The 21,738-nt window shown below is 39.7% G+C and overlaps 2 protein-coding genes across 4 annotated transcripts; both read right to left on the reverse strand.

Moving 5' to 3' along the window:
- Positions 1-591: 591 nt before the first annotated feature.
- On the reverse strand, positions 592-7,057 carry zhx1 (zinc fingers and homeoboxes 1). Of its 2 annotated transcripts, XR_013817997.1 has the most exons (4): positions 6,749-7,057; positions 5,551-5,810; positions 1,336-5,308; positions 592-1,177 (listed from the first exon to the last, which is right to left on the reverse strand). XR_013817997.1 is itself a non-coding variant. In XM_079836240.1 (3 exons), the coding sequence occupies exons 2-3, from the start codon at positions 5,708-5,710 to the stop codon at positions 2,976-2,978; spliced, it is 2,493 nt and encodes an 830-aa protein (XP_079692366.1). In that variant the 5' UTR covers positions 5,711-5,810; positions 6,749-7,057; the 3' UTR covers positions 592-2,975. The 2 variants fall into 2 exon arrangements, 1 of the variants encoding a protein (XP_079692366.1); XM_079836240.1 differs by having other exon boundaries at positions 592-5,308.
- A 440-nt stretch (positions 7,058-7,497) lies between these two features.
- atad2 (ATPase family AAA domain containing 2) lies at positions 7,498-21,590 on the reverse strand. Of its 2 annotated transcripts, none has more exons than XM_079837734.1 (28): positions 21,107-21,590; positions 20,441-20,571; positions 20,265-20,317; positions 20,026-20,176; positions 19,723-19,804; positions 19,541-19,631; positions 18,820-18,996; positions 18,557-18,668; positions 17,812-17,913; positions 17,495-17,603; positions 17,302-17,417; positions 17,022-17,196; positions 16,842-16,930; positions 16,569-16,728; positions 16,372-16,462; positions 15,736-16,050; positions 15,395-15,515; positions 14,475-14,661; positions 12,567-12,752; positions 12,296-12,431; positions 12,018-12,214; positions 11,733-11,892; positions 10,445-10,567; positions 10,192-10,350; positions 8,233-8,667; positions 8,006-8,139; positions 7,768-7,896; positions 7,498-7,670 (listed from the first exon to the last, which is right to left on the reverse strand). In XM_079837734.1, the coding sequence occupies exons 1-28, from the start codon at positions 21,242-21,244 to the stop codon at positions 7,638-7,640; spliced, it is 4,092 nt and encodes a 1,363-aa protein (XP_079693860.1). In that variant the 5' UTR covers positions 21,245-21,590; the 3' UTR covers positions 7,498-7,637. The 2 variants fall into 2 exon arrangements, with proteins under 2 accessions (XP_079693860.1, XP_079693861.1); XM_079837735.1 differs by having other exon boundaries at positions 20,441-20,553; positions 21,107-21,399.
- Positions 21,591-21,738: the final 148 nt, after the last annotated feature.

The following is a 21,738-nucleotide window of genomic DNA, read 5'->3' on the forward strand; positions in this document are numbered from 1 at the left end:
TCAGCGTTCCTTTATAAAGTGTTAAAATTAGAACAATTCTACATTGCATTTTCCTCCAAAGAACTTGCACAATAATATTTTCAGTTAATTTGCAATTTATCTGTAATTTTATATAGCAAAGAATCACTTTTACGTTTACTGCTAAAATCAAGTTTACGTGGTTAGACTACTAGAGTGAAAGAATGAAGACCCAATTTTTCATTTATTTAGAATCTGAGTTTTATTATGTACTATTAACATATTATTAGTATTTTAAATAAGAAAATACTAAATATTTAGATTTTTTTATAAATTCAAATTTACTGCTAGCTAACTTGTTTTAACAAGTCCACTTCCACACATTAAATACCATAATACTAATGAGAGAGAGAGAGAGAGAGATAGAGATAGAGATAGAGATAGAGATAGAGATAGAGATAGATATACAGATAGAGATACAGATAGAGATACAGATAGAGATACAGATAGAGATACAGATAGAGATAGAGAATAACACATTTTTCCTCCCAGAATGTGATGCCATTGGGGCACTTATGGAAAAGACAAACTTTGAGGAGAACATGAAAAGCACTGATATATATATTTTTTTTTCATCCAAATTTATTGTGTTGTCCTCAAACAAGTAGAAAATATATATTTAGTCGAAATCAAGCAAAAGCCTATTAAAACAGTTCAATTAAATTAAAAGCATTGCACAAGGCCTATGGCTCTGGGAAATAAAGCTTTTGCCACCACAGCGGCATCTACAGATTTTAAGGCTCGTCATGGGTTTCAAATCACAATACATGATGGTTCCAGATCTGTATTATTATTATTATTATTTGTGCATGTAAAAGTCTGTGTTTTACAGAGCCTAGAAACAGACAGCCTAATCTGATAACCATTTAAGAAACACTGTCATTATTAAACGTATTATTAGTGATAGCTGAAGGAAGCACAACATACAACTGTGGTTTGATTCTGCACTAAAACGGATTCAAAGCAAGATCCCAGTAAGGTTCTCAAACTCTAAAAAACATGAAAGGATCAGTTGTTAACAGTGGAGAGGACACATTTTCCTAAGTTTTAAATGTGCTATTTTGTTCAAACAGTACTTACCATGTTCACAGAGGCACCTTTGACCTCTTGCCTATAATACACTACAGCAGGGTTCCTCAAACTCGGTCCTGGAGGGCCACTGTCCTGCAGAGTTTAGTTCCGACCCTGATCAAACACACCTGAGCAAGCAAATCAATGTATTCAGGATCACTAGAAAAATTACAGGTGGGTGAAGTTGATCAGGGTTGGAGCTAAACTCTGCAGGACAGTGGCCCTCCAGGACTGAGTTTGAGGAACCCTGCACTACAGTATTCACAGGAAAAATGATGGGTGCAAGCAAGTCAATTAAATGTTGTTCACCAGAAAAGAAAGAAATCCAGGATGTAAAAACAAAAGCACAACAAAGAACTCGTAAAAATCTGAGAAATATCTCAAATCACAAAATAATTATTTGAATGATCACCATACAAGCAACCCACTCATGTTGAGGTGAAATTGATCACTATAAATACAAACTTATAAAAGGCTTTAAACCACTAGTTGAGCATAAATGTATATGTACAAACTGAACACTTTTTTCCTCCATCACTCTACTAAATGTCAGATACATGCAGATATAATGAAGATGGTGAATGTCTTACGCGGGGGTGCGATTTTAAAAGTACCAGTAATAGTACTGCTTTCATGCACAAATATTAAAAATGCAACCTCAAATTACACCCACATGGTAATTATTCATCAACATGTTTCATTTAGTCCTATAAAAGCAAGGTCATAAAAAAAAAAAAAAAGCAATAAATTCTGCAGAAGTCATAGAAATGGAAAACATAACACTTCATGATTAGGGCACATACACTAAGTTTTCTTAACACGATGTCATGATCATTTAAAATGTGTCAAGCAAATGAAAGTCCCGTTTGCCTGCAGGCTTATGAGCATCTCTGACAGGCCAACAGAGGAGAAATCGGAGGGGATCTCACTTTAAAAATGAATAAACAGCAAGTGACAGCCAAAAACAGGAATTGCCCATGTTCCCATTGAATTTTAGAAAATACTTTAAAACAGTCCAGTTGAAAAGCTGCAAAATAGTCACATCTCCCGTTTATTCCAACCGCTGACATTTTCACAAAATAATTTTTCCCACAAGATGCATATTAGCTGTTATATTTTGAAGATGACCCCGATTATGGCAGTCAGATGGACCATAGGAACATCTACAGCGTCCCATTTGGATGTACTGTGCTGTATATCAGATATCCATTGTCAGTGTGTGGATGATAAAACACTGGGAATGAGAGATAAAACACGTTTGTGTTACTGAATTTGGAAATTCGATTTGAAATGTTTGGTCTTGGCTTGTGTTTTAGACCCCCTACATCACGGTGGTTGACAAAGTGCCTCTTGCGTCCAATTGACACAACGTATTCATGCATATTCCCTCAATAAGCTATTGTGTTCATTGTAAAGGGAATCATGACATTCAATGCTATACCTTTGGCACTAAGAATTCTCCATTTAACTCCAAATGAGAAAAGCCCCTTTAAAAGCCCCTACAGAGAGGCCTAGGATGTCTTTGCATGTACAAGGGTTAAGGTGCATAAGCAATTCTGGTAGGCATAAATTCAGATTGTATGCATGACATTGTCAAGATTATTCTAGGGTTCTTGAGTTAGTTATCGCTGCATTTCAGAGCCGTAGAGAAAAAACCCTGTTCATGTGCATGATTTCTCAAGTTGAGGGTAGTCAAACATTCTGACCAAAAAAAAAAAAAAAATCTCCTCACTGTTTATGCTAGAAAAGACTTGTCAAATCTTAATTGAAACTATGTACAATATAAGCAGAATTGGTGCAGTGGTAGAGGGCATGTGGTCGAGACCCAACACAGTCATGGTTGTCCACCAAGGGCCATTGCTCAGAATAAAGCCAATTCGGACAGATCACTGACCCTCAGACATGGATAATGTTTTTCGAACGCTCTGTGGAGGCTCCCAGGAATCGCTGTCATCGGTGTCGTCGTCATCGTCGTCACCGTCTTCATCTCCCAAGGCAGAAGGTCCTTGCTCCTCAATTGCCGTCTCATTTTCACCCAGTGACTCGTCCTCTTCCTCATCTTGTTCCTCATTTCCCGTTTTATCTTCAAACGGATTGGTACCCATTTCCTCCTTCCGATGTATCTCAGCAAACCACTCTCTCACCTGCTCGTAGCTCATGTTAGACTTGGCAACAAGCTCATCCAAGTCCTGTTCGTTCAGAAACTTGTGCTTCAAATAGTATTCCTTCAGAATATCTCGTCCAGACTTGAACCTGATAGGCAAATTCTTCTCCGATTCTGTGGGCTTCTTCGCTTTTCTATTACGGGTTCTCCCCCAACCGCGATTCCGAATCCTCCGTTTTCTGTTTTTGTTGCCATTTGTTCCTCCCACATTTCCACTTTGATAGTAAAAATACCACTTCAAGTTCCCGTTCTTCCAGGCATAGCGTGTGTCGCCAAACCAGTTGACGATGTAGGAGCGAGGCAGTCCGCTCTCGTCAGCCAGCTGGTCGTATTCTTCAGCCGAGGGCCACTGGGTGCGAACGAACGCAGTTTTTAGAACATGAAGCTGCTCCGGAGTTTTCTTAGTAACCTTCTCTTTGCTTACCCTCTTCCCTCCAGGTGGAGTTTGGCTCCCCTTCTTCTGGGAAGTTTCCCCATCTGCTTTTGACTCTGAGGAATCAGGCACAGGGGCTTTTCTCTTCTCTGTGAACCAGGCGTCAATCTCTCGCCTGGTAAGCTTCGTCTCAGCTCTTAGTCGGCTGAGCTCTTCATCAGTTGGTGTGTCACATTTATGAAAGCTTTCCTCAAGAACCACCAACTGCTCCGGTGTCTTTTCTTTAAACTTCTGCAGCGTAAAGTCTGGGAAGGGGTTCCAGGTCTTGGCACGCGTCTCCTTCTCTTTGACGGGCGATGGTGTTGGAGACTGTGGCGTTTCGTCACTGGAGTCGATAACAATGGTGGCACTGCTACTACCTCTGGGATTGTCGTTCGGGAGGATGGTGTGGCTATTCTTAGAATTACGCTGGTTGTATCGGGTGTCGCTGAACCACTTTTTAATCTCGCCCTTAGTGAGTTTGGTCAACTTCATTAGCCTAGCTATCTCAGCATCAGTGGCAAACTGATTCTTCAGATAGCTTGCTTTCAATTCAGCCAGCTGCTCCTTGGATTTCTTAGGGCGCATGCCAAAGTGATCAGCACTGAGTGCAGAGTTCTCCTGAGGGGTCAGTGATGGGGGCTGAACCGTAGTACCTCTCTTAGTTTCACTGAGAGCTGGGCTTGTTTGATTGGTTGCGATCTTGGGCATCTGGCTTTGATTGGGCATTCCCGCTACTGTCAGCGTTATTGGGGTGGTCACTGGGAGGCTGTTGGCCGTGCCAACCTGTGTCAGAACCAGACCTGGTTGCCCCACAATCTGGCAGGTTTGAAGAATAGACTGCAGGCCATTAGTGGCAGAAAGATGATGTGCTGGGATGACTGTGATGGTCTGGGGAACTGTGTGGACTGTGCCATTAAATTGTTTCCTCCTGGCTTCCTCAACCTCTTCTGGGGTCCAGCTAACACCATGCTTCAAACGCTGAGCTGAAAACCAGATCTTTATCTGCTCTTCGCTGAACTTGGTCTGGACTGCAAGTCCCATGATCTCAGACACCGACGGGTAGGGGAACTTCTTGTAGGTGTTGACCAGGACTGCATTGGAGTCCATGGCAGCATTATATGTGGGAATACTGCTTACTGGAATTAGAAGTTGAGCTTGAGCATTTTGCTGGGCCTGCAAGGCAGAAAGCACCTGGGCCAAGCCGGCCGGAAGAACCGTTGCAGGGTTCATAACCAGCTTCTTCTGATCTGCTACCACAGGGTTGGAAATATTGACAAGAACGCTGGGCTTTACGGACTCTGTGAGCAATGGGCTCATGTGCTCTGCTGTCATGGAAGAGCTCATCACTGATGCTTCCAATGGCTCGAGTTCCACCTCACTTTCAGCCATTGTCTCGCTTTCACTGGTGCCTTTTATAGACATAGCTATTCTCTTGGAATCAGATTTGCTTTTCATTTTCATTATGGGAGTCTTGCTGATAGGGATTCCAGTAACTGAGGGATCATCACTATCCTCCATCTCGGTCTGCACAAAACCACCTTCAGCGGTCAGATCAGAAATGGGCTGCTCTAGTGACGTGTGACCTGAGCGTTTTCCTGAAGAACGACAGTCCTCGCTTAAGAAATGGCTCCCCTCGTATTCTGTACGGACAGTGAAAGGATAACTTTGATTAGAGTCAGTATTTGCAAGTAGATTAGTAGCAGATGTGCAACAGGAGTAATTCTTTTGTTGCATTTTGAATAAGGTTTTACATTTTGCAACATTTAAGCTTTCAATATGAACAGAGAAATTACTTGTCACTAAAAACCTTGTCATTTTGCACTTGGTGAGGACACAGCGCTTTTCTGAAAGGACATCAATTGCCTTGAGAAGCGAACTTCACCTGTCTCTGTTTCCATGGGAACCACTGCTCCCTCTGTAGGACCGTCTGCCATACTCTCGGCTCCTTCATTCCCTTCCAGGGCCTCCATATCTGGATCTTGCTCTACAACATCTGACGGAAGCACCATGCAGGGGGTCGTGGACTTCCTTCTGCTCGACATTGTGCTTGTGAGTGTGAAAAATATAAGTTGGCCAGAACCTCCAGGTGGTTGAATTTACATGCTAAACGTTAGTCCCATTCCAAGATTTGTGCTCTGCATCCTGAACGGTACAGAGAAACAAAAACATACACAAGACACTGGTTATAATGTAAACACAGGACAGTTGGCCTATCATTATCAACATTCACTGATGCGTTCATTTACACACTAGATCAAATTACTGCACAAGTGTAGTATTTTCTGCTGCATCCCACTATTAGAGCCATTTACATCAGTATGACTAAAAGATATTGACATACAATTTTTTTAGATTAAATGCTAACAATCTAGGTAGCACTTTACAATAAGGCTGTATTTGTTAACACTAGATAAAACATCAGTAAATGTAAAGTTGGGAACTGTTTTATCTGTTATCTAACATTTGAGATATGTATCTATAGCCCTATAGGTTTAGAGCCACTGCAGACAATGTAGTAACCTACAGCAGTCAGATAGGCTATATATAATTTTGTTTTTATTATATAAAAAAGTAAAATTTCTGACAGTTATTTGGGTTAATTTATATTAAAATACATTGTTATATATATATATATATATATATATATATATATATATAAACTTATTTTATGAAACCATTGTTAATCTATACAACATTTGAGTCGCCAGTATGGCAGGCATCACCACTGAACGTGATTAAATTGTGTTTTAATGAGCTACGAGTGTGTTCCCTTACAAACACTGGTTTACAATGTATCGAGTACATGTCCAAATCTCCATAGTATAACTATGGTCGCATGTTTAGCAAATTGCCTTTATGTACCATGTTAATACCATGATACATTCATTTCAGCACCATAGTATATTTCAAAGTACTGTGGTGTTTCTAAATTTCAGAACTGTACCATGATTCATTGTATATGCCTAGTACACCAAGGTTATTAAAATTACTATGGTATTACCATATTACAAAGTACAAAAACAATATAACACAGTGATACTTAGTTAGTGAGGGAGCTTCAGGGATGTAGTGGAACTCACCGGCCGCGGGGTTTAGTGTCCGATCGCGGCTCTGGGTGCGAGTATCCTACGGCACAGCAGCAGGAAGAGCGGAGGCGAGGACCCGCCGAGACCCGCCGCACGTAGAGGGGGGAAAACCCTGAATGGACCGGACAGATGCCACGCTGATCGGCTGCTTCTCTCCCTGAGGTCTCAGCTCCTCTATTATTTTACCAGGCACGCTGCGCGGGTGTTTTATGGCTCTCTCAGTAAACACAATAATCATCTGCGTTCATTTTAATGGCAGTTTTTAATGATCATCAGGCGTCACCGCTGTCAGTTATACGTCGTGACATCATCTCCAGGCGACTCCCTGCCGTCACGTTAAATCGGCGATATAGTTACGTTTGCACGTTAATTTGAGTCAAGACACTCACACAGTACTTAGTATGATCCCAATGCACATACTTATAGACTTCTCTAAACCTAAACCTCTCTATAAACTATGAAACTCGAGCAGTGACTATAGAAACGTACAACCCTCAAACCGTCCAATCAGAGTCAGCGTGCGGTCACGTGACTCATTCATCTCTTCATAGGTTCAACTGGAATTTTCCCCAGGTTTCCAACTAACACGATTTAGATTTCATCAGAACCAGAAGAGCAGAAACCACAAGTGATTACAACACCCAACTACTTGCAGTACTTTAGGTGAAGAGTTAGTTAATCAGATATTTGTACCATTATAAAACCATATGTTTGGTGTGAAAACCAAAGTGAGAGACAATGAGAATAGTGATAATAAAGGCTTTATTATGCACTCAAAATGCACAACACTCAAAGTAATGACTAAAGAATAAGCAAAATATAATTTATAGAGACCAGTTCTTGTAAGAAATACACTGTATAGTTTGTTTATTAAAAAAGAAAGCTAGGAAAACTCTTCAACTTCGTTTGACATCTCCTGGAAAACAAAAGAAAAATACACATTAAGTAGGTAGATAAAGTTATAAGCCTTTTAAATGTGTTGCAGGATGAGCTTCTGCATGATCAAAACGTACCTGTATAAGTGCAGTCTTGTCATAATCTTTCCTGTGTCTATAAATGCTCTGGCACAACAGAGCATAGAGTTTCTCCAGTTGATTGACCTCATATCCCTCGGTCATGTCCACAACTCTCTGTAGAAGTTCCTGAATCAGAACGAAAACCAAATTGAGACTAAAATCACCTTTCCAATGTAAAAGACAAGTTAACATGCACACTACAAGGTCTTCGATTACATTATGTATCTGGGCTTACTTTCAGTTTGTTGTGGTCCACGATAAGAGGCATGTTCTTCTGCTCCAGGATCTTCATGGCAGCATCAACACTGATGAGACTCTGCTGTTCGGCCTGGATCTTAAAACCTCTCGTCATGCGCCTCTGTCTGAACTCTAAAAACACATGCAAACTCAATTACTGCTTCATGTTCATAGAAACGCCACAAGTGTTAGAATAAATGCTAAAAGAGTTTGTGATTTACTAACCCATTCCACTACTGTCCTCTGCACTTGGCTCTGTCCTCTTAGCTTCAATGCTCTCAGATGCTTGGACATCATTTTGCCCATCTGTGGCATTATTCTGGACCATCTCAACACTCACTACCTCATCCACTGAAGAGGTAGTATTGTCATGTTCCCCTCCCTCATTTGAGATGTTATTCTGCACTACCTCAGTGGATTCTGTGGCTCCTTCTGCACGAGCACACTCCTCAGCCTCCATTGACTCACATTCAACATCTTTCATCTTCTCTGGATCTTCACTCTCAGCCAGTTTTCCATCCTCCTCTTCTTCCTCCTCCTCTCCATCCCCTGAATCTGCTGCGTTAGAGTTGTCTTTAGAGTTCAAATGCGAGCAAGACTTCTTTTTGCGAATGAAGCCGTTTTTCCATCGGCTTTTCCTCTTCTTTTTCATCTGTGAAGCTGTGGATACACAAAATATTTCACCTGTAGCATGCATAGAAGAAAGCCTACCAATCTGACTTAATGTCAGAACAATATTTTAAGTAGAAGTTAAAGCTAAAATCTTATTAATATAAATCAAACAATATTGACAAGAGACAAAACCACTCTTAATTTTCTTGGGCTTTATTTATGACTCTTAAATTAATTACTAGGGGAATGTATTTATTCGAAACATACTTCAAGGCTGCATGTCATTATTTTGAGGTTAATATTTCACTTCATTCAAGTTTTTCCAGGTAGTTTGATGTTTTATTGCTTGTAATTAGTGTTATTTTAACACCGTTTACTTGTCTTCAGTAATCTTGTGAGGGTTTTTTTTTATTAGTTTTTTTTTTTATATATATATATTGAAATTGGTGACTAAAATTTAGAAATTTCAAATGGTATCAATGTTGATAAAAAAATGTAAACCAAAAATAACTATTGTGATATATCCTTATCGAAAAATAAAATGACTCCTATCAGAATATAAGATTGTGGTCATATCGGGACTCAAACCTCTTAGTAGTTGTGATATAGTGTCTCAGTCTACATTACACTACATACTACTACTACTACTACTAATAATAATAATAATAATAATAATGATGTTATAATATTACAGCACTTGTATTATTGCACTGATTGGCTATTAGCTGTGAGAAGACCGCGTCAATCAATTTATTGGACAAAACAGCGACTATAAATGTAAAGAAACGAAGTTGCTTGTCATATTTTCCTAACAAGCAACCAAATTTTTTTAAATAAGCCGTGTGTTATACGCGGACTTGGCAACTATGATTTAACAGTGTCGCGTGATCAATATCGGCTTGTGAGTAGCTCACGCTCGCTGCAACTGAGCTGCACTGACATTGGTCCGAACTGATAAGCAGTCTGTGAAGCACAAACTAGTAGTGCAGTTTCGTTCCGCTTTCATTACGTTTGCCAACGTTGTGGTGGTCGCACCAGCACGACCGCTTACAAAATTGTGCTCGCACAGGCAGGAAAAATGAACGCGAAGCAATGATTACATTCAGGCAAATACAACCTACAACCTTTGGACAAATAAACAGAATGAAAAGATGATCCAAAATTGAATTGCCTTGGAAAATGGCATTTAAGACTTTTTAAGGGTCTTGATTTTCTCTAAATTGATTCATCAACTTTTAATACTTTTTAAGACCCCGCGGACACCCTGTAAGAAATTAATTTATCATTGAATCATTCATTCAAGAGACTTGTTAAAAAAACGCTGATTCATCCAGTAATGAAACGAGTGAAGTCTTTGAATCATTCATTTAAAACAATTTTTTAAAATAATTAATTAAATAACTTTTAAATAGACTGCAGCAATTGACATTATTTTGTTTATTTGTCTATTCAGAATCGTGGGTGAATAGTGATCTCTATTTAAAATTTTTTTACCAGAATTGTGCAGCTCTAGATGTGAGTATTGAGAGGCTCTACAGCACTGATGTCATGAAGTACAGCTCTGTCAATCACCTGTATTAATTCCCGTTTGACGTTGTGCAATCACTGCTGGTGTTGGCACAGGTGTAGCATCTCTATTGGGTGCTGGATCACTCATCTTCTGCTCGCCTGTAGCAGACACCTTTGGCAGCACGTAGTAGTAGGCAGGAGTGAACCGTGATGAGGTGGAGCCTAAAAATAAAACATTATAAATTAAGTGATGGCTACAGTCTCACTCCAATCCAAATATGATCCCACACTAAAATCAATGCAGTGTCACTGAAACCTCGTTTGATGCGAGACTCCCTGATATCAACGCAGATCTTCTCAAAGTCCTCATCCAATTCATCTCTGATTATGGCATGAACAGTGTCCTTGAGAGCACAGGCACGGTGTCTGATGAGCCGATCTATTACAAACACAAACATCATAGATATTGCATGTTAAAGAAATCACACAAATGTAGGGCTGGGTTTCGATTCAAATTTCAAGAATCGATTCGATTCCGATTCTCAAGATCTTGAATCGATTATCATTATTCGATTCGATTCGATCTTCGAGATTTAGATAAGTGTTTTTTAAGAAAGCATTTTTTTCCAGCTGTTACCTGAATTACAGGACTGTAGTTATGCAACATATTAATACTATTAATACTGCTTTCACAAACTTGCACTGGTGTAGACGACAGAGGACGCAGAGGTATATCAGCAGCAGTAGACCAATTATTTAGACGCGAACCTGATATATTATTAAAAATGACATGAAGAATTGACATTAAGATCGCAAAGGTAAAGGAGGCGCTAAGCGTCACCGTAAAGTTTTGCGCGATAACATCCAGGGAATCACCAAACCCGCCATCCGTAGTCTGGCTCACCGCGGCGGTGTCAAGCGCATCTCCGGTCTGATCTACGAGGAGACCCGCGGAGTGTTGAAGGTGTTCCTGGAGAACGTGATCCGCGATGCCGTGACCTACACCGAGCACGCCAAGAGAAAGACCGTCACCGCCATGGATGTTGTGTACGCGCTGAAGCGGCAGGGACGCACCCTGTACGGCTTCGGAGGATAAACGCCTGAAATCAAGAGAAACCACAATCTGCCAGATCGCAGCTTTTAGCGTTTCTGGAGTTTTCAAAGATGCCATGTTCGTTGTTTTAATGTCCTTCCACCTCGCGCGAATGCGTGAATTCAATGACGCGGCAAATTAAAATTCACGGGGAAAATGTAAGCCTGAGTTACGGATCGATCTTTAGAAATTAATATGAAAATCGATTCAGAATTGGTGAATCGATTTTTTCAACACAGCCCTACACAAATGTCATGCAATTTTAAAAAAACACTTGGAAAATCATAAAGGATAGTTCCTTACAACTCTGAAATTTAATTAGATTTGCTTTTGAAGTAAAAGCCAAAGCTGGCAATCCCTTGACCGCACATTTATTGAGTTCTATAGTGCCAAGTTGAATGGAAACTGTAAACAAACTACATACAATTCAGTGGTTGTCACCAATGTTCAGTAGATTAATCACACATATACATACATACAAAATAAATTACCATTACAATTTCCAGCCTACCTGAAGGGTCTCTGTCTGGATTGTACTCAAGGGCGTTCTGCCAAATCAGATCCACATCATGTAGGTAAGCCGCCACAGTTTCATACTTGTGCAGATCAATTTTGGAGAGAACTGTGGACAAGTCCATGGGCTCTTTGATGACTGTAGTGTAATCGGGGACCTGTCCCAATGAAAATCATATGACTTCAGTAAAGACAAAGCGCTGGTTTAGCAATATAATCAACAACTAGAGAGAGTTAATGACAGAAGAACTGAAAAACTAACAATAAAAAAAAACTGTCTTACCTCCTCTGTGTCCACAGGCTTTGTAAAAGCCTTGAAGCGTTTGTCCTGAGCCAGTCGGTTGGTGGCATCTCGCAGGAAGAGGCGGAGTTCCCTGAGTGTGTCCTCTTCTTGCTCTTCTAGTTTCTGCATCTCCTGCTCAGACAGCTCGCGAGGAGGTGGTGGAGGAGCCACTGGTAACACCTCTAGTGCCTGGAGGACTGAGAAGGAGAGAGTGAGAGTTATCAGAGGTGTGAATAAAAACACTCAAAGAATGTGAAAAACACCACAAAAATACCCACCTGCTTCTCTCTTAGATGCTGGTGCTTTAGCAGCTTGATTTAAAATAAGATCTTCAAAGAATCTGAGCCTCTCCTCCCGAGAAGGAAGAGGAACATTGAACACCTCACCATACTCAACATGGAAAAGGTCCTGCACCTTTAAACAGGTAAACAAAAAAACAAAACTGACATACAATAACATTATAGAAGATAAAATGCATTACCAATGATATTTCACTTAGTCTTTAGGCCAAACAAGCCCCAATACCGGTTTATATAGTTCATGTGGTACCTCAGGATAGAGCGTGTCATGAGGAAAGCTGCATGTGGCAAGAAGGAGGCAGGGGCAGAATGAAGGGATGTCCTGCAGGAGACTGATGAATGTGGCCTTTAAAGTCGAGCTCACAGTGTCCCACCAGCGCTGGATGTGTGGAATATACAGAATACTGGGAGTGGTTCTCCTCGCCTCACAGAAAACCTTATGTAAAATACAGATCGATAGTCATTTAATAAAACAAGTTTAGTTTCTCGGGGTCTCTTGAAAGGGGGTCTACAGATATGAACAAGTTAAATGTAAGACTTTTTAAGACCTTTTTAATACCACCATTTGTGAAATTTAAGACCAAACCTGTGATGGAAATACACATTATATGACATGCGTATATGTAATAATTAATGCATTTAATCCAAAAAGAAAACAAAGTATCCCCCTGAGACCCAAGCATTTTGTTAACTGTAGTGGATATGTTTTAGCGATTTTTTTTCTGACAACATACACGTCACATTTTTAAGTCTGGGTGCTCTGTAAAGAGCACATTCAGGGATTTTCAGAGATACCATTTTGGAGGTCTCATCATGACCACTCCCTCTTCTGTCTCTAAATATGACTGGCACTGACTGAATGATCAAATTCTACATTCTTATGGAAATATGATTATATTTTGCAATTATCATTTAAATCTAATTTTCAAATAATTTGTTGTAAATCAATATCTCAGAAAATTATGATGGGGTTTTAAAATCAGAATATGACTTATTAACTTACGTATGTTACTAAACAGGACCTTGATTTCATACATCCACTGTAGTGGACATCAAAGCAACTTAAAAGCACTTAAAGCATGTAAATCAGGCATTTTGGAAGACACAAGTAAACAGGAAAATAAATTATATATCAATATTCCAATGAAATATTAGATATTCTAATGAAAATGTTGCCAATTACTACTCCCATTAGTACACTTTTTTCCCCATTTATTAATGGCCATTTTACACACGTATTGAATAAAGTAAAATAGTATATCAAATCATTCTGTTGTATCTTTCATAACATAGTTGAGATGTTCACTGATGTCCACTACAGTGTAATGTAACAATAAAAGCCCAATTTATCCCCACAGAGTATCATATCACCAAGCTTTTTGGTGGTATTAACAATTTATTCTGAAGTAATATATCCATCAGTCCTCTTAAAAGTACAGCTTAAAAAAATATTTATCAAAAAATTCTAAAATTTTTCTATAGGGCTGTTACCAATCAAATTAAATAATTTACAGTGTAAAATTACAACTGCAAAAAATAATGTTATGAGATTAATGTTTTAAATAACATTTTGAATAGGCCTATACACATACATTTAAATACACTAAACCACCAGTAGGTGACGGTAAGTCACTTTTTCAACCGACTGGTTCAAAGTGAATTTTTACCTCAGTTTGTTTGTTCTGTGAATTTCTTTACGTTTGCCATTACGCTCATTTTATTTCTCCATGAGAGTTTCTCACAGTCGGGCAGCATGAGCCTTAACAACAGTGCGACACTGATACCAGAAATACACTCACTATCCATTATCTATCGCTGAATGTGATAAAATCAGAAGAATCATTCTCTTGATGTGATGCTGCCATTTGTTGTAAACTTGTATGAACCCATCTAAACTAGTTAGGAGGCTGGTCAGCTGTAGTTCGACTGGATTCTGCCACTGCACTTCTCTCTGATGATGACGACGCGTAAATTAACATTACAGCGAGGAGAAATCTGCGGTTTGTCCAATGATAACAGTCACGGTGTCCGTCAGACTGGAGAAATTTTACTGGTAATGTGACCAAAAATATTTAAGACCCATCGTATCTGAATTTAAGACATTTTAAGGACCCGCGGCCACCCTGCTTGAGCGCTTATATAATTTTTGTGTGTTCACCTGGGCACAAGCCTCCTCTGGGGTGGCTGAACTGACTCCATACAACACAGCAACATCGAGTGTATAAACGGTGAACTTCTCCAGGGTGTGAAGAATAGCAGGAGCCAAGTGTGAAGTCTGACCAGAACCTGATGTCCCACAGAGCAGCAGTCTGGGTCTGAATGTGGTGGGCTGCTGCAGGGCAGTCCTGTAATACAGGTAACGAAAGAAATTAAGCAGAGCAAGCAATGACAGGCAGGTCAAAATTACTTCTATACCATAGGCTGAATAATAAGTTTTCACTACTGTTTGGAGTGAAATTCCATAGTTACTGAACATGTTTTGGAGTCTCCAGCTCCATTCAAAATACTTAGTAAGTGGTCTCCCAAAACAGCATAAGGCATCACAGGCATGCTCCTAACATGAAGACTATAGAAAGTTCAACAAAAAAAAAATAGCAATAAAGTCATCTTCTAAAGTCTCTCTTTTTTAAGGGAAATACTAGAATGCATTACAACGGAATAATCCAAGATGGCACAACAACAATAATAGTTAATTTTATTAAATAAAAATTAAATTGATAATTAAAACAAATAAAAATGTGACTGTTTTACGTGCTTAGGCATACTTAAGAAAAAACCCTGTTGATGAAAAACTGGATCTGGTGATTGTTTCTTTTTTTTGCATCCTGATTTAAAACATATCTGTCACTACACAAAACTTTATGGCAATAACTTCTCATCAAAAGATAACAAGGCTTCCTGTGAAATATCTTTATACAGTGGATGAAACCACATATAAACAGTTCAGTAAAGAAAAGGGAATTTGTGTACGTGACAGATTTTGTATCACTCATGTTTACCCCCTTAAACATCAGGAATTTTTTAACTACTATAAAAAAAAAAATTCAAAAAAAATTAGACATTAGAAAAAATTCTTACCTGTTCAGATGAAGAGCAGATGGATCAGGTCCAGTGTTCTTCTGGCCTTTATTACTGGAGCACACAGAGGACCCCTCATCTTCACTCTGGAGTAGATCCTCTAAGATGCCAGATACACCCTCTAAAATAGAAAATGCGTACTTGCATTGATGGCATAATTAAGAATTTCAAAATTCAAACTACATTTGCAATTCCTGGAAGAAAAAAAAAGGTGAGTGGCATCTGCTGGTGGAAATGTGGCATGATAAAAAAGAGTGTTATGGTTTCTACAGTGTTATGCGATTGCTACAGTGTTCGGAGTGTTTTTAGCATATTGCTATGTAGATGGGAGATAAAATTACCAGTGTCTCTTTTCTTCTTGAGGCCTTGCTCTACATGAGGAAAGAGTTTTTGCAGCATCTCCATGGCGTTATTGATGGCAGAGCTCAGCAGGGGTTTAATAACAGAGGTGAGCGCTTTAGCTGGAGATGCCACCGCCCTCTGTGAAGCCGGAACTATCTTCCTCATGGCTGAGAGGAAGTCCCGGCCACTCACGCTGATGGACTCCACATCCAGCAGGAGCTTTTGGGAGGAAGCATAGATTTGGGGGTAGCACCTGCGCAGGGCACACAGAGCTGCTTCTGCACACACAGCTTTGATGTCTGCGCCACAGTAACCTGGGAGCACAGGGAGCCATAGTTTTGACTATTGGTATAAAATCAGGGATGATTGTGCAATTCATTGTAACAAAGCACTGCCCACTTGGACAGGATGAGACAGTCTTGAAGTCTCACTAAATGGCAGAACTGAAAGTACTAGAACAGCAGAATGTTACATAACACTACTATCCAAAACCCAAATACGACAATACCCAGGTACTGGAAGGGTGTTAGAAAGCTCCAGCATCTTTTGGCACCGAGCAAGCTGAGACAAATGTAAGCTAATGTGAGATGTGTGCATCAAGAGGTTTCATATAGTAGAACATGAGATGATCTTACCAACACACTTGTCAGCCAACTCTTCAAGAAACATATCAGACAGCTGCGGGACCCACTGCCTGGTATGGATCTTTAAAATATCTTTGCGAGCCTACAAAGCAGCAACATGTCTTACAGATTACCCTAAACAAAACACTCACTGCAATCGAAAGTAAACACTGAACAAGTCATTCCACAATAGAGCTCCAAAATCTCACCTCTCTGTCTGGTAAGCTAAAGAGAAACTCTCTGTCGAATCGCCCGGGTCGTCTGAGCGCTGGATCGATGGAGTCCAGACGGTTAGTGGCACCAATAACAACCACCTCACCACGGCTGTCCAGACCGTCCATGAGAGCCAACAGGGTGGACACAATGGAGCTTTAGACAACAAACACAAACAAACAAATGATTCAACAGTTACAACAAAACAGCAAACAAGGTCTAGAGGTTAGACAAAACAAAAATATATACAGATTCGCAGAATAACACACCTGTGTATCTGGTCTTGCCGGCTGGACCGAACAGGTGCGATGCCATCAATTTCATCAAAAAAAATAATTGATGGACGCATCTGGTATGCCTTCAAAATAAATGGCAAAGTTCCTTTTAATCATGTAGGGACAAAATTAGGCATTAATGAATGACCATTTTTAAATGAAATGTGGGGAAACCTGGTCAAACAGGAGACGGAGCTGTCTCTCAGACTCGCCCACCCATTTGCTGAGACAGTCTGCCCCTTTCCTCATGAAGAATGACACTTTCCTCTCGCCCTGGCTGCACTCATTTGCCAGGGCTCGAGCAACCAGAGTCTTTCCTGTGCCAGGAGGGCCGTAGAACAGACAGCCTCTGGAAATACATAATATTCATTCAACATGCGTCTTTTTGCAAACTGTTGTTGGTCAACCAAATAGGCATTTTAATGTAAATAATTGTCAAAATCAATATGCATACCTTGGAGGTTGAATCTTAAACTTCTCAAAGACTTCAGGGTAGAGTAAAGGAAACACAACCATCTCCTTCAGTGCGGAGATGTGTTTGCCCAAACCCCCGATGCTGTCAAAGCGCACCTGCACATGGAAACCCAACAGTCATATAAAAAGGTCTTTGCTGTTTGAATTAAACTACAAAAATTGTAAACACATACCGTTTGATCAATTTGCATTGGGTCAACATCTGCGAGACTTGCTCCAATTTTAATCCTGTCCTTATGGATTCCCAACAAATCCTCCTTCCGTAAATTCATAGGAAGACATCTACAAGCAAAATGTGATAAAATAAAAACATCTAAGACTATATCCAAGAAACAACAGATATAGCTTCTCTATTGTGTGCACAAGCACAGGTGTTGCATTTCAGAGCCATTTGATTGGTCATGTTTGCTCTGCAAGACTTTGAACCCAGATGTCTTTTGAAAGCATAGCACCTCTTCTAAAATAAAAGCTTTCAGTGAGAGCTCTTTACCTGTTTATTGACCGGTTACGACTCTTACTTCTCCGTCTCTCAAATTTCTCTTCATCAGAAGATGATGAGGTGGAGTCACTACTGTGGATGGCATGTCTTCTCCTGAAATGAAGACAAAAGAACAGAAAGATAGTATTTTAGACTATCATAAAACATTCATAGTATCAGTGAAGTCTTTCATCAAATACTCCACCACCTCTTTTGCACGAACACCCCTTTCCAAAACAAACTAATTTAAATGTGCACAAAACAATTTGTGTAATTATTATATTAGTGTGACGTATTGTAAAGTGCCATGTGTTGTCTTCACTTTGAAAGCCCCTTAATTTTCCACATGCAGATCTAGTGAGGCTGTATGATTGCTTGGCTTACCCATCACCCTCACTCCTGCCTGAACTACAGCACACAAACACACAAAGATGAGTGGAAACACATGAGCACCCCTGAGATTACAACATGGACAGTGCAAAGTAGGGGTGTGCACTTTGACAAGATTCTAATACTCGACTACTTGAGGTGGGATGTTGGGTGATGAAGCGAGTTCCGTCTCCACTTTTATTCAATTGTTGGTCTATTAACTCAATGTCTTGCTGTTCCTTCAGCATCTTGCTTGCTATGTCTTTTTAAGACAGGGTATCAAACATAGCGCACTTTCAAATATGAATCAAGACCCTGTCAAGACCTCTGGCTCAAGTTGATGCTTCAATTGAAAAAGAATTAGAAAAGAAACAGAACTAGTTCTGACCTGGTGCTCCTCCTGTTGTTGTACAAGCTCCTGGGACTTGAAGAACCAAATGGATATCTTCGTCTAACTGGGGTGGAGTGACGTTTAAAAAATATGCTCTGCTTTTTTGGCTCTACAATTAGAAACAAAATTTTATTAAAAGGAAAATACTAAAACAAAGACATGAGAGCCAGAGAAAAGGATGATTTAAGTACATTTAAAAGGAATGTGTGTATCTGATCTACATATTCAGTGCAGTCTCTTTAATTTACTATAACACTAACCTTCAAGAGGCGCCTGGTAACGTACAATAGCTTTTCTTTGACGGAACTCATATCGCTTTCCGTTCTCTTCTTCATCTTCATCCTCGTCATCTTCATCCTCATCATCTTCTTCATCTCCCTCATCATTTTCTTCTTCCTCTTCCTCACCTTCTCCGTCCTCCTCTTGATCACTGTATTCTGGGAAATAAATACACGTTCAGGCCAACCAACATGCTAAACATTAACCAATAATATTTTGTAGAACATATGCTGTTAATTATAATCCATTATTACAACAAACATTTGTACCTTTAACACATGCTAAATAAACAACAGGGCTGTGATCAGTATTATTCAAGTCTTGTGAACCTTATGAATCTCTTACACCAGTGTGTTAGAACTGGCTTCATCGTGTGTATATATATATATATATAAACTTTTAATCACTTTCAAAAATCACTGCTTGTGATGCATATTTGTTGTTGTATGCATCTTAATTTAGAGCAATATATATGGTTTTATTATTTGAATCCTAACAAACCTTGTGTATAACATTCTTATCTTAAACACCTTTTTAATAATAATAACAAATAATAATATGGTAATGAGTGTCCAAATGTAAATGAGGCTATAGATTCACCATTGACGCAGAACCACTGCTAGATAAAGGTGCAGTAAACACTGATTCAGGATGAGCTAATAGTGAAGCAGGATTAATGAATTCCTGATCTACAATCATCACCATTCTCCTGGTTGTCTGAACTCTCCTCCTGTCCTCCGACTGAAGGTTTTGTGACCCTCTTCCTCGTTTTTCCAGAGTAAATTCTCAAATTCTAAAAAAGGAAAACAAAAACAGTTTGAGTTAAGCCCTGGCGGACCACAGAAATACTGGAGGGGTCAGTTGTGAAGATCATGATGATGCACCTCCTCCTCACTGTCTCTGCTCCTCAATCTCCGACGCATCTTCTGCATGTCATCCATCTTCTGAAGCACAGCCTCTGCAGTGCTAAAATAGATGACAGCAGCCACTGAGAACCACACAAATATCCATACACAAAGCCAGTTGCACATCTAAGTCTGAATATAAAGGTCCAAAGTGAAACTGGTATGTGTGAATCTACCACGTGACTTCTGATCATGAAAATGGGAAGATCATAAAATGTGACTTAAATTAGTCACTGTGCTTATAAACTGAAACATAACTGTGTTTTCTATATCAGTACATACTTCGTGATGAGCCTGTCATAGAGGACCGACTGGTTCCTGGTATCAAGCTTATATCTTGTGATTCTGGAGCTACGCCTCACAGCACTGTCTTCTTCTCGCCTTTGAATTCGAGCACGCAGGTTTCGAGAAGTGGGAGTTGATTCCACCTCATCTGGAGAAAGTAATGGATTCATTTTTAAGAAAGCAGCAAATCAACAGAATTGCTGTCTGATGTTTATCAAATACTCTGAAGTTCCCACCTGTGTGCTCATCTGCCGATCTCTCCCCATCTGCCTGAAATCTTGGAGATTTCCTATGAATTAATTAATAAATACACAATACAAGTTAACAAATAGTGTGTCATGTAAATACAGTGTCAGATGATGTTTGATTAAGCAATTAGAGGATCAGAAATAAAACCATGACACACACCCACCTTAAATTCCTCTCACTTTTCTCATCTTTTGTAGGGGATTTGCTGGTTTGTCCATTCACATCAGCGAAGACTACATGTCTTTCTCTTTGAGCTCTGCCCGTCATGTTTTCCTCCTTTACAGACAAAGATCTCTAAAATAAACATTCAGTGTATCATAGCAGTGTCATGTAGAATGACATGATATAATCTATATAGAACTATTTTAAAAAGCATTTTTATATAAACTATAAATTGACAAGAGCTCTTATTTTATGATTACAATAAATATTTATCACACTTTTATTATTAAAGTTTATATATTGTGCACGGTGTAACGTTAAGCTATGGATGTATATTCTTCATTGCAGTAAAACTTCACTGGAAAATAAAACTGAATTCTGATTTTGATATGTCATCTACCCATTTATATTTATCCTCCTGCAAGTATACACTATGTAAATTATTACCTAGGTATAGGCGATGTAACGAACTTCAAACGATTGGAGATCAACTCATTTTTGTTTTTGTTTTGGAACAGTTAACAAGTCGCGCGCTCATGCAGTTCATTCAAGCGTCTCGCGCTCATTTTAAGCGCCAACTTTGTTTTGATAAAGCGACGGTTTTACTACAGGTAAACAAACAAACTACTGACATATTTGTATTTGTAAAGAAGAGTTATTTACTCACATTGGCCGGACTGTCCTCGGCGCTCGTTAAACTGTCATCATGGGCCTTTTTCAGCCGCGCGGACTTTCGTTGAGGCGGGTTCAGCGACAGAAACTCCGAGCTTGAGTCCATATCGCCGTTACTGCGCAACATCACCATCTTTAACGAGCCTTAAAAGAGCCCCAGACCATGCACGGTCAACCTCACTTTAAGAAGTGTTTGTCAAGATTTTAATACGCCGAGTAGTTTGAACTAGAACACATAGTTTTGAAAATGCACCCCGCTCCTCCTTGATTTCTGGCGCCACAAACGTCACTTACAGTCGAATGACACAGCGCAAATACAAATGTCCTGGCGAGACAGAATCTAGAGCCTTTTAAGCGGATGACCGACCTACCAAATAATTTGTTTCAAATATAACGTGTTATTGAAATGGATATGAAGAAATTATAGGGGAGAAACGGCTGGAACTTTCACTGACAATAGCTTTGAGGATTTTATCTGTGCAAGTATGCGATTTTGCGTAGGGATACTGTTGGGAAGGTGCACCGGCTAATTTTTTGGCGCGCCGTAAGTGACGCGGCGCTCAAGATTCTGATTGGCTGACGCAGGCCAAACCCCGCCCCCGTCGCGAGCTTGTTTGTTATGGACAT

The sequence above is a fragment of the Gobio gobio genome (genome assembly GCF_949357685.1).
Source record: "Gobio gobio genome assembly, chromosome: 15".
NCBI classification, from domain to species: Eukaryota; Metazoa; Chordata; class Actinopteri; order Cypriniformes; family Gobionidae; genus Gobio; species Gobio gobio.